Source organism: Hemiscyllium ocellatum, chromosome 33 (assembly GCF_020745735.1).
Source record: "Hemiscyllium ocellatum isolate sHemOce1 chromosome 33, sHemOce1.pat.X.cur, whole genome shotgun sequence".
In the NCBI taxonomy this organism is placed as follows: Eukaryota; Metazoa; Chordata; class Chondrichthyes; order Orectolobiformes; family Hemiscylliidae; genus Hemiscyllium; species Hemiscyllium ocellatum.
Window position 1 is genome coordinate 6,397,059 of NC_083433.1, and position 17,959 is coordinate 6,415,017.

At 42.3% G+C, this 17,959-nt stretch overlaps 4 protein-coding genes across 4 annotated transcripts; all 4 read right to left on the reverse strand.

Moving 5' to 3' along the window:
- Nucleotides 1-972: 972 nt before the first annotated feature.
- Nucleotides 973-3,453, reverse strand: LOC132831355 (ferritin heavy chain, oocyte isoform-like). The gene is made up of 4 exons (XM_060849448.1): nucleotides 3,349-3,453; nucleotides 1,626-1,772; nucleotides 1,352-1,477; nucleotides 973-1,119 (listed from the first exon to the last, which is right to left on the reverse strand). Exons 1-4 carry the CDS (start codon nucleotides 3,451-3,453, stop codon nucleotides 973-975), a joined length of 525 nt encoding a protein of 174 aa, XP_060705431.1.
- A 3,255-nt stretch (nucleotides 3,454-6,708) lies between these two features.
- On the reverse strand, nucleotides 6,709-9,445 carry LOC132831356 (ferritin, heavy subunit-like). The gene is made up of 4 exons (XM_060849449.1): nucleotides 9,344-9,445; nucleotides 8,421-8,567; nucleotides 8,114-8,239; nucleotides 6,709-6,855 (listed from the first exon to the last, which is right to left on the reverse strand). Exons 1-4 carry the CDS (start codon nucleotides 9,443-9,445, stop codon nucleotides 6,709-6,711), a joined length of 522 nt encoding a protein of 173 aa, XP_060705432.1.
- A 794-nt stretch (nucleotides 9,446-10,239) lies between these two features.
- Nucleotides 10,240-13,395, reverse strand: LOC132831183 (ferritin heavy chain, oocyte isoform-like). Its single transcript, XM_060849195.1, has 4 exons — nucleotides 13,381-13,395; nucleotides 10,796-10,984; nucleotides 10,543-10,668; nucleotides 10,240-10,395 (listed from the first exon to the last, which is right to left on the reverse strand). The coding sequence occupies exons 1-4, from the start codon at nucleotides 13,393-13,395 to the stop codon at nucleotides 10,240-10,242; spliced, it is 486 nt and encodes a 161-aa protein (XP_060705178.1).
- Nucleotides 13,396-15,107: 1,712 nt separating this feature from the next.
- LOC132831337 (ferritin heavy chain A-like) lies at nucleotides 15,108-17,708 on the reverse strand. Its single transcript, XM_060849423.1, has 4 exons — nucleotides 17,607-17,708; nucleotides 15,731-15,877; nucleotides 15,474-15,599; nucleotides 15,108-15,260 (listed from the first exon to the last, which is right to left on the reverse strand). The coding sequence occupies exons 1-4, from the start codon at nucleotides 17,706-17,708 to the stop codon at nucleotides 15,108-15,110; spliced, it is 528 nt and encodes a 175-aa protein (XP_060705406.1).
- Between the last annotated feature and the right edge of the window lie 251 nt (nucleotides 17,709-17,959).

The window sequence follows — 17,959 nt, forward strand, 5'->3', positions numbered from 1 at the left end:
GCAGAAAACTTAGAGAACTTTTGACCCAACATTGCAAATTTAAATCACAAGCTAGAGTCTCTCAGTTATATGTAGAACTAATGTTCTGATATTTAATTTATGCTTTTCCTTGAAATGAGAGAAGTGTTTTACATGGGAAATATGTCTTTTCCCCCAAAGACAAGCTACCTGTCCCATCTCAGTTCATGCTGAGAAAGTGATAGCTTATTTTATGGTTTGAACAAATCAAAAAGCAGATTCTCCAGCAATAATGTCTGCTACTTGAGAAACCAACTCCTGAGCTTTGTAAACTATAGCTTATCTAAGCAAGTCAAGAGTGATGGGTCATGCATGCAAATACCTTCATTCTTGTAGGGGACAATGTTATTTATCTACTAAAGTCAAAGAGTCTATCCATTAACAAAACAAGTTGTTGGAAAGAATTCAGGTCAGGCAGCAGAGGAGAGAAAACAGCTAGTGTTTCAGCTCCTGGGTGAACCTTCAGAAGGGTTTTCTCTCCCCAGATTTTCCAATAATCTGTTTTGATTTACAGTTTTGTATTTTTAAAAATCCGAGCATTGCTATGGACAATACAGTCGGTGTCTAACATTTAGACAGTGGACTGAGTTCTGTGTTTAGTGAACAGAGGCTGTTCCTACAAAATTGTCCACTGACCGCAAGACTGGTGAATCAACATTACTTCTAATGCTAAAAGGCTTGGACAGTTGTGGGATTTCCAGAGAATTGCTGTATTTAAAAAGCTGTAAAATACTTTTTTGGAATCCACTGAGTAAGTTACTGGGGCAGGTATTGAAGCAAGACCAAGCAGCTCAAGATTAAATAAATCAAATGTTAACAGCTAAAGCCTTCAAGAACTTGCACAAAGTACTCAGTTCTGTGGTGAACACTATTTTAATTTTGTTTAGAGCACAACCAAAATCATCCACTAGAATGAAGTCACCATGTCCAACAAATGGAGTTCCTGAATCCCACTCAGCTCAGGGTGAGCCTGTCAAACAGGTACTCTCCCAGGCCATTCTCAGGGGCTCCCAGTCTCTTCAGGTTGGTGATGTGATCTCCCAGCTTCTTGATCATCTTCACTTGCTCATCCAAGTAGTGCCTCTCCAGGAAGTCACACAGCTGGAAGAGATTAAAATTTAGTCAAGAAGGTCATCAAAAACACCAGATCAGAAAGTGACCTCCCATGACAGATGTGATCATCACTGCCATGTTGGGGATGAGGGAGAGGTGCACTCAGGGGATGCCTTTGAAATTTGTAGTTTTAAACAGCCTGCAGAAGGCAGGATGATAATTGGATTTTCCCCTCTAGGGAATACACAAAGATCATTTTCCTCCACATAGAAAAACTCACATGAGGGTCAGTGTGGCCAGAGGAGAGTTTGTGCAGATCCAGCAGACTCTGGTTCACATCCTTCTCCATCTGCAGAGCTCTCTGCATTGCCTCCAGACCATTGCCCCACTCATCCTGCTCTGGCTTCTGGAGGAAGGGAAGAGGCAGATATTTCACTCAATGAAATGTGAGCCAAAACAATGGAATAAGGTAAAGTTAACCATATAATATTACCCCTTGGGAAAGAATGCCTCAAATATTTAGTACTGTTAATTGTAATGTAGGATAGACTAACCTTGACATCCTGCAGGAGTACTCGGCCTCCACGTTTATTCTGGAATTCCATCAGTTTCTCAGCGTGTTCCCGTTCCTCGTGGGACTGCTCCTTGAAGAACTCAGCAAAGTGACGCAGGGCAACATCATCCCGGTCAAAGTAAGAGGACTGCAATCAAGGACAAAAATCATTGCTGCCAACATGAAGTCTCAATTCCAGAGGAGGAAACAATATATAAATAAAAATATAAATAAACTGACTCTAATCAGGTGAATTATTTGCAAAGTGTCATTATAGCACAAAGTGATCCAATTATCCATGCCAGCCAATTTTACCCAAGCTAAACTAGTCCCAGTTGCTTGGGTTTGAACCCTATCCCTCTAAGCCTTTATTCATGTCCAAAGGGGTGTTAGATGTTGTAGCTGTACCTGCAGCTACAACTTCCTCTGGTTGAGGATTCTGACCATAAACCCCCACTGAAAATTGTCCTCCAGCTTTTTCAAGTCCCTCAAGCATATCCCTCCTAGTTTTGGCCTCACTGACAAGATATTTTGCATGTTCACCCTACCCATGCTGTTAGTGATTAAGCCTCTTCAAGGTCATCCTCCACCTTCTCTTTAGGAAGGCAAACCCTCCAATCCTGTGCACACAGTCTCTTCAATTTAATATCATTCTTATAGGTGTTTAGCCAGAATTGGAATTGTTTGAGGAGGGGCTTCACCAACATACTATTGGAATCTCAACATGACATCCCAACTCTATACTCAAAGTAAAGAAGGCAAACAATGCTAAACCACTCCTTAACCACCCTTACATACCTATGACAAAACCTTCCAAGGAATTATGGACCGGAATCTTTAGGTCTCAATTCTACAATACTACCCAGCACCCTACCATTATTCATAATAGTCTTGCCCTGGTTTAAAGGACAAGACCTCACATCCAAATTAAATTCCATCTACCACTTCACCCCAACTGAGAAAATTGATCCAGATCTTTGTAATCCAAGATAATCTTCAAAATCCACCAAGTCACCCATTGTATGGCATCCACAAACTTAGTAAACATGCCTCAAGTCATTTTAGGAGTGACAAGATTAGGCCCAGAACCATTCCCTGCACAACATGACTGGCCACAGGCCTGCAGTGCCAAAAGTAACAATACAAGATTGGCTTGATTGGAGCCAGTTAGCAAGCTTCCTGAATCCCACATGATCTACTTCACTAAATTAGTCTACATGCAGAACCTATGGGTTGAAATTCCTTCCTTGTGAATGAGGAAAGGAAGAGGGATACTTAAATTCAAGCTAAAACATTCAGGAAACTTCTTGTCACTTATGGCCATTTGGAAACAACACCCAGCCTCAGTAAGGGAATCTTTCAACCCAAAACAGGCCTCTCCACTCAATTTGCAACAAGTTAACTGGTTAAGCACAGTCAGGTATTAGGGTTCAGGGTAATACTAAGAGGGGCCCAGGTTAGTGTTCCATATGCTCTAGAGATAGGTCAATATATCTGGAGATGTTGATTAGGTTGTTTATTTAGGATAGTGAATCCAATTAAATTGAGCAGACAAACTATTTTCCGGTCACATCAATAATACTAGACAGCAGCTGATTAGCAAGACCTTCTGTAAGATAAAACAAATACTCCCTTCTAAACATCATAAATTGACTGCAGAGAAATACTATATCTTCAATATAATATAGCTGCAGCTTTAATTCTGAAATAAACACAAGCCTCACCATGGAGAGGTAAACATAGGAGGAATAGAGCTCCAGGTTGATCTGCTTGTTAACAGCAGCCTCACAGTCCTTGTGATAGTTCTGACATACTTGGGAGGCCATCATCACTCTTTCCACACACTATCACCTAGATAACTGTAGAACTAAACCTCTCTCCCACAAGCTCTTGTATTTATCCTCCTTGGCCATCCTGCACTCAACTCGGGAGCGGCATCGCCAATGATGATTGACAATCCCTAATAGCCAATCATGAATCTCCATGAATCCAGGCACGGAAGAACAGAGAGCAGAGACTGAGACCGAGAGCCAATCAGAGATTTGGGATACAGACCGGTTCAGATGATGATTCTGTGATAAGGAGACCATGCAGCCTCTCAGATCTATCCCCCACCCCACCCCCACCATTCTATTCCATTCCATTATATCAGCACGAGTCTGTCTCTTCATTTCATATCTTTGCCTTGGGTTCCATATTGCATCATATTCTCAACTTATAAAACTCAACAAAACAGTTTTGAAATGTTCTATTGACTTTCAGAATGTTGTGGGAGATAATGTAATTTGTGTGAAGAAATCATCATCATGATTAACATAGCTCTGATTTGAAATTATTCTCCCTTTTCCAGGATTATTTTACCTTAGGAAATATTTTTTCTCTAACAGTACAATTAGATCTATCCAAAACGCCTGAATAATATTCATCCTTGAGTCTTCCAAGCTCTTGCAAGGACAAGACTAGTCGATGTAAACTGCACTCATAATGTAACCCCCAGCTTGGAGCTGAGATAATGCTGGTGAATCTCTGCTAACCTCCCTCAGAAACCCTATCAGAACTAAACACTGTGTTCCAAATGTGGTCTAATGAGAATTCTACACTGTTGGAATATGACTTATCTGTGACAAAACCTAATATGCTCTGGTCTTTTTCATTAGGCTTTCATATCCAAGCAGTGTCACAGAGTTATGACAGTACAGAGGGTGGCCGTTCAGCCCATTGTATCAGTACCAGCTCGCTGAGCATCTCACCAATTGTCATTCTTCTGCATTGTCCCTGTAACCTCTGTGTTTATCCCTTTCAGATCTCAGTCTAATTCCCTTTTGAATGCTTTGATTGAACCTGCCTCCACCACACTCTCAGACCCTCACCAATTGATGTGTTGGAAGAATATTTTTCTCACATCACTTCAGCTTCTTTTGCCAATTACTTTAAACCCACACTGTCTTGTTCCTGATCCTTTCCCAAACAGGAACATTGTCCTCTATTTGTTCTGTCTGGATCCCCTGTGAAATTGAAAAGCTCTTAGCCTTTTGTTCTCCAGGGAGAACAATGCCAGCTTCTCCTGTCTATCCTCACAACTGAAATTCCTCAAACCTGGAAGCATTCCAGTAAACCCCTTCCACTCTCTCTCCAATGCATTTATATCTTTCCTCAAGTTTGATGTCCAGAACTAGACACAATACTCCTTTTGAGGTCAAACTTAAGCAAGTTCAGCATAACCCCTTGCTCTGGTGCTCTATGCCCCTATTAATAAAGCTCAAGCACCGTGTGCTTCATTTCCCGCTCTCTCAACCGATCTTTGCACCATTAATGACAATGCACATATGCACCATCCGAGTTCGCCCACTCCTGTGCCCACTTTAGAGCTGCACCTTTTATTTGATGTTGGCTCTTCATGTGCTTCCTGCCATTTTTTTCTGTATTGAACTTCATCTGCTATTCCCTTGCTCGTTCCACCAACTGGTCTATGTCCTTTTGACAGTCCATACTGTGCTGCTCACACTAAGTGTCTTATCATACACAAATTCTGAAATTGTGCCCTTTATGTCAAGGTCTAAGTCATTCATTTGGACTGGAAAAAACATGGCTCCCACCCTGGAAGCTGTGGAGCTCCATTACAAACCATCCCCCCCAGGTCCAAAGAACATCCATTAGCCATTACGTTGTGTTTCCAGTCACTCAGCCAACTCCCTATCCACGTCACTGTGCTGCCTTTTATTCCAGGAGTTTGAACATTGTTCACAAGAGTGTCATGTGGCATGGTATCAAAGGTCTTTTGGAGGTCCACATTGACCACACTGACAGCAACCCTCTTGGTTAGCTCTTCAAAAAACTCCTGTAAAAGTAGTTAAATGTGGTGTTCCTTTATGATATCCATGCTAGATCTCCTCAAATGATCTGCATTTGTCCAAGTGACTATTATGTAATTTTCTACTCCCATCTCCAGTACTTACTGTCACTCACCCCACAGCATCACTCTCAAAAGGGGATAGGGACTCTACTCCTTCATCGATCCCATTTAGTTATGGAATGAGAAACCTGATGCTGTAGAACAGTACAGCTAGAAGTTGTAGCTTGGTCTCAGAGTTCATAGCTCACTCCCCCATTACTCCCCAAACTCAAAACTATTTCTCAACCAGATCCTCTCCAAATAAAACTTGTGGATTATGCTGATGTGGGGTTTCTAGTTGAGCAAAGCCAATGCTTTGCTTTCAGACCTTTACAATATTGGAGCTGAACAAGTTAGTAACTAGGACCTTGCCTTCGGAGCGTAATCCATCCCACATTCCCACGGTGTGGTCCCTGGCTGAGAGCACGGCTTTACAACTAAATTGGAAAGGTCACCTGCATGGGAGCCAGATGGAAGTAGGAAACAGAACAAGAGGGTGAAATGCTTTGAGCCTAACTTCACTTCCTTGGTTGTTCGCAGGCTAAGGCTTATTCCCAAGAAATCCTCAGATTACAGCTAGGACCTAGTTTGCGTTCTCTCTGCAAACTGAGTCTGAAAGCAAGACCTTTAGTCTGATGCCGTAAGTGTTTTCACTGCTATTTCACAGATGTTGCCCTGGAAGGTGTAATGGTGGATGGAAGGAGATCTGAACAATTGATGGCTTGTCATTGTCAGCTAAAAGACAAGAGCACACGTCAGTATTTGGTTGTAAGGTCAGAAAAGGAAAACAAAATGTAGCTAAGTGTCTAAATTCTTCTGGAAAAGTGGATAACATGCTACAGAATACAAAAGGTAAAGAACTAGAGGACTAACATATCATGAAGTTTTTATTAATATAACCAACACTTCACTGAGAAATCCCTTTGCAGGAACAAATGATGCAAAATTTCCCATGGAACTGTATTAATGCACACAGAAACCATTCCAACAACAGCAGGTGTTGAAGTGAGTAGAATTTATACTGTAGATATTTTCCAGTTATGTTTCCCTGGCTGGCCAATACTCAAAATCAGACAAAAAAAGAGATTAAAGCCAGTTCCACACATTTTATTTCCATGTAGAATGACAGTATAAATCAAAGCATTCACCAGAATTGGGTCATTATATGGAACAGTTTGTTCAATAACCCTAGTCAGCTCAGGGTGAGCCTGTCAAACAGGTACTCTCCCAGGCCATTCTCAGGGCATTCCAGTTGTTTCAGGTTGGTGATGTGATCTCCCAACTTCTTGATCAGCTTCACTTGCTCATCCAAGTAGTGCCTCTCCAGGAAGTCACACAGCTGGAATATGAAAGTGAGGAGCTTGTTAATGTGAAGGAGAATCTACATGGGGTAGAATTTAAAAGAGAGACTTCCATCAACTGTGATTCTGGGAAGTAATGACAGGGATTGATATTTGAAGCCTCACAGCACTGGAATTTACTAAATGACAAGTTACTAATTTCCCAATTAAGATGTACAAAGTACAAGAAAACAAACTGTTCTGAGGCTGCCTATTGTATATTGAAAGCCACTTGCAGGTCTGCATTTGTTACAAGTTTGCAGTAGTGTCCACTGTCACCTCAACATTCCCCCATCGACCTCATCTACATCGTAGCATCAATCAATTGCCCTTGGGAAGAGAGGGCAAGACCTGATGGAGGCCAAATTAAAGTGTCCTAAAGCCACAGGTTTGCCACCATTGATGCTGGCCTTGGTTTCAGAATGTGCAAGAGGAGCAGTTAGATTCTCAAACGGGGCTTCGAGTTGATTTTGTTCAGGATCAGCAGAAAGAACCGAGCTAAAAGCAACACAAACATTCACCTCACAGCTCAGCAAGTTGGCATTTCCTAATCAACAAGGGTCAAGCCCTGAAAACTTGCTTTCAATGGGATCTAAAGTCTAAAGTCTAGAGAGATTGTACATTTAGACAAGATAGAGAGCCCATGGTGTTGAGGTCGTACAATAACAGAGAGAAGATAGTCAGCTATTATTTAGCCAGGGTGCAGATAAGGTGAAGATTCAGGGCCTCGTCACTGGCATGTGACCCTGGGGATAGGTGAATAGTTTGAAGGGAAGAGGTCAAGCCTGTACTCGGCATAGAAGAAAGAAAGGAGATCTCACTAAAACCCAGGATTCTTTTGGGGATATCACAGGGTATATGTGGTATTGGGATTTCTCCTTGAAAGTGAGCGAGCGGGACCTGAAGGCATGATCTCAGGTCAGAGGTTAGACAGGAAACCCTTGGGAGTGAATCCATGGAATTCTTGGCTTCAGAGGGTTGTTGTGGCTGGGACATTAGTATTAAAAACACAAAGGGAATCAAGATTTAGGGGGACAGAGGCTGGAAAATAAAGTTGAGGTTTCAGATTGGCAAAGTCAGAGCAGACTTGATACTTTCTTAGAGAAGGATCGAGAAGGTGAAGCACTATTCTCAGGTAAAAGATATTGACCTAAAGGTTGAAATGCTCAGTTGGAGATACAATTCTTGTTATTAAGATTCAAACTGAGTAATTTTCATACAACTTCAATCACATGGATAAAGCCAGAAGGAACTCACATGAGGGTCAGTGTGGTCAGAGGAGAGTTTGTGCAGATCCAGCAGACTCTGGTTCACATCCTTCTCCATCTGCAGAGCTCTCTGCATTGCCTCCAGACCACTGCCCCACTCATCCTGCTCTGGCTTCTGGAGGGAAAAAAGATTGTTTACGTTCTTAGAAATGGTGTCCAATCCAGTAAAATTGGTCACGAGAAAGAGGGGCTAACAAGTATAAACTTGCCATAAACCAACAGGGTTAAATTACTTCAAATCCATATGGACGGAAGTTGATTTTAATGAACTAGATGAAACACTAAATTAATCCAACCTTGATATCCTGCAGGAGGACTCTGCCTCCACGTTTATTCTGGAATTCCATCAGTTTCTCAGAGTGTTCCCATTCCTCATGGGACTGCTCCTTGAAGAACTCAGCAAAGTGACGCAGGGCAACATCATCCCGGTCAAAGTAAGAGGACTGGGGGAAGGAGAGCATCAAACAATTCACATCACATTTAAAATTATAATAAGCAGTTCTGTTTCAGAAGTTAAAAAAAAGTTTGAGACGCTTATTTTAAAGTTTGATGGGCAGGTCGCACTGAGACAAGCGAGAGTGTTTACTTTAAGATGTAATTTTAAACTGAAATTATTGTCAGAGTATGCCACCCCTTGTCCTCAGGATGAGGAATTTCTTGCAGCTTCATTGCTGTTCACAGTGGAACTCACTCCAAGAGAACAGACATCGGAGAGACAGTTTACTGTCAGAAACTGACCAGTGTTTCCTTCAGTAGTGGCAGTTGTTACTGATTACTCACATTCTAGTGTCATAGCTAGAACGCGCGAATTACATTAGTCCCTCACATTGCTAATCAATGTCATACCTTCCTGGAGCAAGGCTCATCAGAAATCTCAAAACTACAGCTAAAGGTGAAGAATATTAATGAGCACATATTCACTATTGCACCAGCTATAGTCACCCTATTAGGGACTATTAATTAAATCACTAGCCAGTTAACCTGGTTGCATTGTTGACTAGTTACATAAGAAGTAGTTGAGCTAGTCCAGCATTAAACCCCCACAGAAAACAACTGCTACAAGGAGCATTAACTTAAATGTTAACTTCAACAAGAAGCCCATCACTACTCAAAATGGTTGCCCTCCCAGTAATAGGGTACAACTTAAACTATTCCATTAAACCGGGGAAACTCCAATTTCTCCAAATTGGAGTGAGAAAAAACGATATAAAAGCCTCACCATGGAGAGGTAAACATAGGAGGAATAGAGCTCCAGGTTGATCTGCTTGTTAACAGCAGCCTCACAGTCCTTGTGGTAGTTCTGACACACTTGGGAGGCCATCTTCACTATTCCTGCTCACTTTCACCTAGACAACTCTAGAACTGAGCTTCTGTCCCACAAGCATTTGTATTTATCCTCCTGGAACACCCTGCATCCAACCAGGGAGAGGCATCACTGCTGATTGGCTATCGCCCGTTGTCAATCAAGAATTACCCATGCATCCAGGCACCAAATGAACAACAGAGAAGGAGCTTAGGGAATGCCAATAACCCAGAGCCTTAGAATTAATCTTGAGGAGGTCATTGTTATTAGACTAATAGATTCTGACCTAACCCTCAACTTACTGCTGGTTTATGGCTGGATAAGGATGAAGTGATTTAAAAATTAAATCATCTGACCTAAACTGGCCACATGAACAGAAATGTTTTTGAGTGTTGACACTGTTCTAGTCAATGAGGATTTGAGATGCAGGGCATGTCCAATGGTCACAAGAAGCTTTGTTCAAACTGCTGGACATCACATGGCCACCCAGGTAGACAGTACACACTGATTATAGGCTATATCCAAGTGATAGGCAAGGCAGATGGACTGTTGGCTAGTATCACACAGGGAATGGAGTATAAAAACAGGAGGCCTTGCTATCACTATTACAATAAGGCTGCTTCTCATTGTCTGCTTGAACTACTTGCAAGTAGTATGTTCACCCAAACTAAGAAACAGTGTGATATTGAGCAGTTTATTTACATTTATTATATTTCATAGTGGAGATCAGGTATGGTCTGTTTTTACATACAGAGCATAGAGCCAGTCCAGGTCTCCCATAATACAAACATGATAAAGCTTGCTCCATCCAGTCAGTCACTCTCCCCCAGGGTGAGCCTGTCAAACAGGTACTCACCTAGGCCATTCTCAGGGGCTCCCAGTCTCTTCAGGTTGGTGATGTGATCTCCCAGCTTCTTGATCATCTTCACTTGCTCATCCAAGTAGTGCCTCTCCAGGAAGTCACACAGCTGGGAAGATAAAGTATGAGGGAAACTGTTGTTCGCTCAAAATAGCATGGATCTTTGTACTTCAATGGTATATACTGACAGTTTCATTTAACCTCAGACATCACCATGATCACCTTCAGCTGAAAATTTATTCCTTGAGGAACTCACATGAGGGTCCATGTGGCCAGAGGAGAGTTTGCGCAGATCCAGCAGACTCTGGTTCACATCCTTCTCCATCTGCAGAGCTCTCTGCATTGCCTCCAGACCATTGCCCCACTCATCCTGCTCTGGCTTCTGGAGGGGAAAAACTCACTCAATGTATTAAATAGTACACAAGGATGAATAGGTAACTCTTTCCACAAGCTTAATACACATCGCAGTTCCAGTCTAGGAGGATTAAAATACTAAATAAAAACCCAACCTTGACATCCTGCAGGAGGACTCGGCCTCCACGTTTATTCTGGAATTCCATCAGTTTCTCAGCGTGTTCCCGTTCCTCATGGGACTGCTCCTTGAAGAACTCAGCAAAGTGACGCAGGGCAGCATCATCCCGGTCAAAGTAAGAGGACTGCAAGTGAACATAAAGTGGGAAGTAAATCTCAATCAGGACCTAACCCACTCACCATCTTGATTTCACTTCGTAGAAATGGAAATTGACAGAGATAGCAGTAAGTTGTGGATTATGGCCCAAATAGCAGGCTGTTTTTAAAAGCAAATGCTGGAATCTGCAAACAAAAAAGAGAAAATGCTGGAAAATTTGACAAAGGGTCAGTTAAACTCAAAACATCAACTCTTTTCTCTCCTAACAGATGCTGCCAGACCTGCTGAGATTTTCCAGCAGGCTGTTTTTGCTCTTCTAGAAAATAAGATAAAGAACTAACTGCAATCCCTGGCCTGTATCTTAGGGAGGCAGTGTGCTAGTGTGACATGGAGTAGTGAAGGTCTCAGTTGGGACAGCCATTAGACACCCCTGCACCGCAGGTTAGAAACACTTGTTCAGTGCCGGAAGCTAGTCAGGTCACTGCCCAACTAAAATAGAGGACATGAACGTGTTGACTAACAGGAGGCAGAAATCTCAGTCAGCTACTTCATTACCAACTTCACCCACCTGAATAGCCACACTGTCCCACCATACTCTGCACACAACTGACTGGGCTGTTAAGAAATTTCACACTCCAAGTGTGAAAATACAACACATTTAGTCACCTTTCCTCACATTCACTAGCTAATAAACTCACTCCTCAGGGAGGATCACTGAGCCCAGAATGTGAAATGGTTTCTCTGCATGGACACTGCCAGACCAGTGGAACTTTAACAGCTTCTCATTTCCAGCATCTCGGTTTTTTTTCCCCAATTTTGTTTTTTAAAAAAATACTCACTTGTTCAGATCAGAGGACAATCTGGTTAATTGGGAAACTTATATAGTAAAAAAAGGGACATCTGGATTGGGGAATGTTTCATCATGCAACAGATTTAAAAACCTCAAGACTACCAGTAATAAAACAAAAAGGAGCTGAATTAAGCTCACTCCCTGCAGTCAGTTCAGTCACTCTCCCCCAGGGTGAGCCTGTCAAACAGGTACTCTCCCAGGCCATCCTCAGGGGCTCCCAGTCTCTTCAGGTTGGTGATGTGTTCTCCCAGCTTCTTGATCATCTTCACTTGCTCATCCAAGTAGTGCCTCTCCAGGAAGTCACACAGCTGGAAGGGAAAGAGGGGAACTGATTATATCCAACATCAAATGCAGTTTCCTCAGACACTTGAATTCCCATCAGTATGTGGAGTGGACAGTTAGGTGATGTCATTGACATTACTAAGAACCCTCCAGAAAGTGCTCAGACCTTGGGAACACCAGTAACTTGGCCCACCCCAATCAACACTTCCCACAATTTAGAAAGAGATCTTGAGGCTAGAGGGCCAGATGTGTTACCTTTTCTTTTAAGCCAAAACCTAGATTTAAATACACCAGGAACTGACATGAGGGTCTGTGTGGTCAGAGGAGTTACATCCATGTTATTCCCATTTGCACATTGAGTGAATTCAATGCCCCTATCTACAGGAATTAGTGGGGCACAGTTCCCCAGAGATGCCAACCCGGCCACTTTCTTAACTTCGTTCATTTTGGAATGTTGTTGAGAAATTGAGAACCTGCGCTGACTTGTTTCAAATAGTGAAAGCTATAATCAGAGTTTAGAACTGAACCCGTGGAACTTCCAATACTGGTCCTCACTGACTGTGTGCAAGGTTAGACATCCTGATGCAGTAATTGTGGAATGGAGAGAGGACCTAGGTCTATCAGCTGTTACAGGGACTGTGACACATTATGTGGATTCTTCAAGCTCTCAGACTGGCACTTTCCTGTAGTTATTGAATTAAATCATGTGTAAGGCTATAAAATGGCACCAGAAATGTCCAACCTTTTAGGTTGGATCCTGATATGACAAGTCAGTATCCTCAACCCTTTAGGCACAATTTAATGATTGTGTGTGGATAAGCCTTTATCTTTGCATTCAAAAAGAAAAGCCAGACAGAGTTTAATACTATCTCTAATCAAACTATGGTTCTCCAAGTAATCATAAATCCTGTCTCTCAGAATCCTCTCCAACAATTTGCCCACCAGAGACGTAAGACTGACTGGTCTGTAATTCCCAGGATTATCCCTATTCCCTTTCTTGAACAAGGGAATAACATTTGCCACCCTCCAATCATCTGGTACAACTCCACTGGACAGTGGGGACCCAAAGCTCATCACCAAGGGTGCATTACTCTCTTTCCTCACTTCCTCTAGCACCTTGGGTATATCCTGTTTTGTGCAGGGGGCTTATCTATCCTTATGTTTTCCAAACTTTTCAGCACATCCGCTTTCACATATCAGTCCGTTTCACGCTGTCCTCCGCAACATCAAATTCCCACTCAGCTTTAAATACTGAAACAAAGTATTCATTAAGTACATCCCCTACTTCCACTGACTCTAAGTGCAAGTTCCCTCTGCTATCTGATCAGCCTTACCCTCACACTGGCCATCCTCTTGTTCCTCAAGTGTAGAATGCCTTAGGGCTTTTCCTTAATCTTACCCACTAAAGCTTTCTTATTGCCCCTCCTAGCTCTTCCAAGTCTTCCTTCAGCTCTTTCCTGGCATCCTTGTAGCCCACTGAAACCCTGTCTGATCTTTGCCTCCTCAAACATAAGCTTTCTTCTTCCTTTTGATAAGATGGGGTGGCCCTATGGCTCAGTGGTTAGCACTGCTGCCGCACAGCACCAGACACCTGGGTTCGATTCCTGTGTGGAGTTTGCATATTCCCTCAGTGTCTGTGGTGGCTTCCTCCCATAGTCCAAAGATGTGCAGGAAGGTGAATTGGTTATGCTAAATTACCCATGAAGTTATGTGTATTAGTCAGGAGTAAACTGGGGAATAGGACTAGGTTACTCTTTGGAAGGTTGGTGTGGACAAGTTGGGCCAAAGGACCTGTTTCCACACTGTAGGGAATTTAGTTTAATCTATTGTCACCAGAGTTTCATTCAATCTACTAAGTGTGAAGTGATTCACTTTGGAAGGTCAAAATTGAATGCAGAATACAGGGTTAAATGCAGGATTCTTGGCAACATGGAGGGACAGAGGGATCATCAGGTTCATGTCCAAAGATCCCTCAAATTTTCAACCCAAATCAATAGGGTTAAGGCAGCATGTGGTATGTTGGCTTTCACGAACTGAGGATTGAATTTAAGAATTGTGAGGTTATGCTGCAACTCTATCGAACACTGGTTAGGCCACACTTGGAATATTGTGTTCCATTCTGGTCACTTCATTATCAGAAAGCTGTAGAAGCTTTAGAGAGGATGTAGTGGAGATTTACCAAGATACTGCCTGGACTGGAGGCAGTGAGGGAAGCTAGGGCTTTTCTCAGAGTGAAAAGGATGAGAAATAACTTTGTAGAGACGTACAAGATTTAGAGGCTTTAGAGGCACTGACATTTCCCTCCCCCCCGGCCCTGTGGAAATGGCTATTGCAGGATGGATAACATTAAAGGTGTTTGGAAGGAGGTTTAGGGGAAAGATGTCTGTTCTTTACAGGGTGGTAGGTGTATGGAATGCACTGCTAGTAGAGTCTAAGATATTAGGGACATTTAATTGAGTCTTGGATAGGCACATAGAAGTGAGTAGAATGAAAGGACAGTACAACATTGAGGGCCAAATGGCCTGTATGGTTCTATGTTCTAATATTGTGACGGCAGCAGAAAATTCCTGAGAAGGCTTGCTCACATTTAGTGATGCAGGGAGTGGAGAAGCTAGTTTTGAATTTGAAGAACCACACCAGCTGATGTTTGATTGGTGAGAGCTGGACATGTAGGAAAGCTATTAGAGAACAATGCCACTGGTATGTCCACCTAGGACTACATTTAATCTTTCCCTTGAAGGAAAAGCTTTTGGTAGCTAAGTGTCCAGTTGTCAGAATGCCTGTCTTGCATTATACTGAAGAAAATTTACTTCATAAGCCTAGGTCAGTGTACATATCATGTGATATAGGCATAAGACAATTCGCTGCCAGGGGAAGTATGGGACCAGATATAACTAGTGATCGAGATTGCTAATGACAGGCATTTCACAGCACAGACTAACTCAATCCAACAGGAGTTTATTTACAGTTGGTAAATTTCATGATCAACCCCAGAACAGTTAATTGCTTCACTCCAGATCACATACAGAAAACCAAACTTTTCTCCCTGCCATCAGTTCAGTCACTCTTCCCCCAGGGTGAGCCTGTCAAACAGGTACTCTCCCAGGCCATTCTCAGGGGCTCCCAGTCTCTTCAGGTTGGTGATGTGATCTCCCAGCTTCTTGATCATCTTCACTTGCTCATCCAAGTAGTGCCTCTCCAGGAAGTCACACAGCTGGAAAAGAAAAAATAAAACAGGGTTTTGAGGAACTTGTGCACTCCATTTGAAATTAAGTTGGTGACATCATGTCAAGTTTCTACATTCATTGCAACTTCATGTGGTTCCTAATATATGAACCCATATTCTTGACCCCACCCTCTTGTTTGACAACTTCATTGGAAAACTGGCTCAAAAATCTAAAGTGTTATTGAAATCAGAAGAACTCACATGAGGGTCCATGTGCCCAGAGGAGAGTTTGTGCAGATCCAGCAGACTCTGGTTCACATCCTTCTCCATCTGCAGAGCTCTCTGCATTGCCTCCAGACCATTGCCCCACTCATCCTGCTCTGGCTTCTGGAGGGAGGGAAGAGACAGATGTTTCTATGAACTAGAATGTCAATAGTTACAGCATTGAACCAATGGTTTCAAAACATTTGTTGCCACAAGATCCAGTGAAGCTGGTTAGAGGTATATCTAAACCTAACCTTGACATCCTGCAGGAGGACTCGGCCTCCACGTTTATTCTGGAATGCCATCAGTTTCTCAGCATGTTCCCATTCCTCATGGGACTGCTCCTTGAAGAACTCAGCAAAGTGATGCAGGGCAACATCATCCCGGTCAAAGTAAGAGGACTGTGGGAAGGGACAAAACAGGATTCATTTCAGATCAAGATACAATTAAGATTCAATGCAGTGGAGGCTTTTCCAGAATCACAAATATACTTGTTGCTTGAACAGGGAACAGCACCAATTGTTAGGTTCAGCCAGAAAGTTAACTTAAAATTCCACATCAGAAATAAAGTTAGAAATCAGAGTCTTTAGCACAGCCTTAAAGCCACATGCTCCTATCCATTTCTCAGCATTATTTTCAGAAGGTAGGTTCCACCATTTTAGTTCCAGGTTCTCTGCAGTGCAGCCCTAAATATTGATATTGCAGTGAACAGCAGCAGATCAATCCTTCACCTGCAGGGAGAAGTTACAAGTGACTTGTTAGAACCTGACTTTTCTTCCTGGAATTTTAGAAAAGGGTTATGAACTAGAGGTTACTTTTTAAAAAGTAAGGTAAACAGATCAGACAAGTTTATTCATGAAGCCAGACTTGAAAGCTTAGGGATGGGTGGTTCTGGTCAAAGTCCTGCAGACATGTACTTGGTGATCACATTAGTTCACTTTTACCTATTGTAAACAATGACACTAGTACCTAGAAATTGGTTCCAGCAAGTCTGGAAAGACCCATGGTCAAATGCTCATTTTGGCAACTAGGATCTCATGAAAGGAGTCTGTCAAGGAAGGGCCAGAGTCAGAATTGGTTTGATAGAAAGTTTCCTAGAGAAAAAAAAAGGTTGCAGCAAAGATTTGAAAATACCTTGACTAGCCTCCCATGAGCAGTTTTTGGGACACTCAGTATAGAGCAACCAAAGTTACAAGTATTACTGCTTTCAAGTGAATGGAAGATCATCAAGAAACTATTTATGCCTATAGGACATAAAAACAAGTAATCTGGTCAGTTTTGTAACTTGGTTTCTTTTTATTGTAAACTGGTAATTAGGTCTATAATCAAAAAAGGTTTCTGGGTTTGTGATGTAGATGAATTTAAATACTAGTTTTTACTCTGCTGAAGTTACCTATACTGTTAGGTAAACTAAGCCTGTCGAGACTAGACTGTCTGGGAATTGCTACTCAAAAAAAGTCTGGTTACAAACCACGAGAGTCAACTGAGGGTCTTGCTAGGTTACAAATTCCAAGGCAGAAAAGCTGATAATGAACTAAGTTAGTCTCCAAGTCATTACACAACACCAACATTGTCAGAAGCAAAAAATTCAGACACAACCAGGTTGGGCTTCTTCAGCTGAAGATACTTTAGGTTAGTTCAGAGGTACTTAAATCCAGCCAGCCATTCAGAAATGTTAACACATCTCCAGAGCAGATAAGCTTTATACCCTTGAGACAGAAGGATTGTGTATAGATATTAACACCTTAACAGCCCTTGCTATTTTAAGCAAAGCACACATCCTGGCAGAGTGTGATATTTCAACCAAGACCTTCTATTCCTGAGGAACAAGCACAATCACTACATCACAAGACCTCCTGCCCAGCTGGTTCGAGATCTCCTAGTCAACTAGTTCATAGATAACGACAACAAATCTTCTGAAGGATATGGGACATGAACATTTGAAACCTCTAGTCAGCTGTTACAGCACATATCACTCACTCAACAGTTAAGCAGCACTGGAACTGACTAACACGCCATAGGAAAGCCACCTATTCCCAGGATAGAAAACCAATCTAACTTCAGGCCACATCATCAAACTCACAAAGAGCTAACTTTTTCAAAATCAATTCTCAGGAACACTAAACTCACCATGGAGAGGTAAACATAGGAGGAATAGAGCTCCAGGTTGATCTGCTTGTTAACAGCATCCTCACAGTCCTTGTGGTAGTTCTGACACACTTGGGAGGTCATCTTCACTATTCCTGCTCACTATCACCCAGACAACTCTAGAACTGAGCCTCTCTCCCACAAGCTCTTGCATTTATCCTCCTGGGTCACCCTTCACCCAACCAGAGAATGACATCACCAATTATGATAGACATTCACTGATAGCCAATTGGGAATCAACTTTCAATCCAGGCACCAATGACGAGGGAGATGGGGCTATGGGACCGGTGAAGAGACCCAGGGCCAATCAGAGATTGGAATACAGAGAGGTTTGG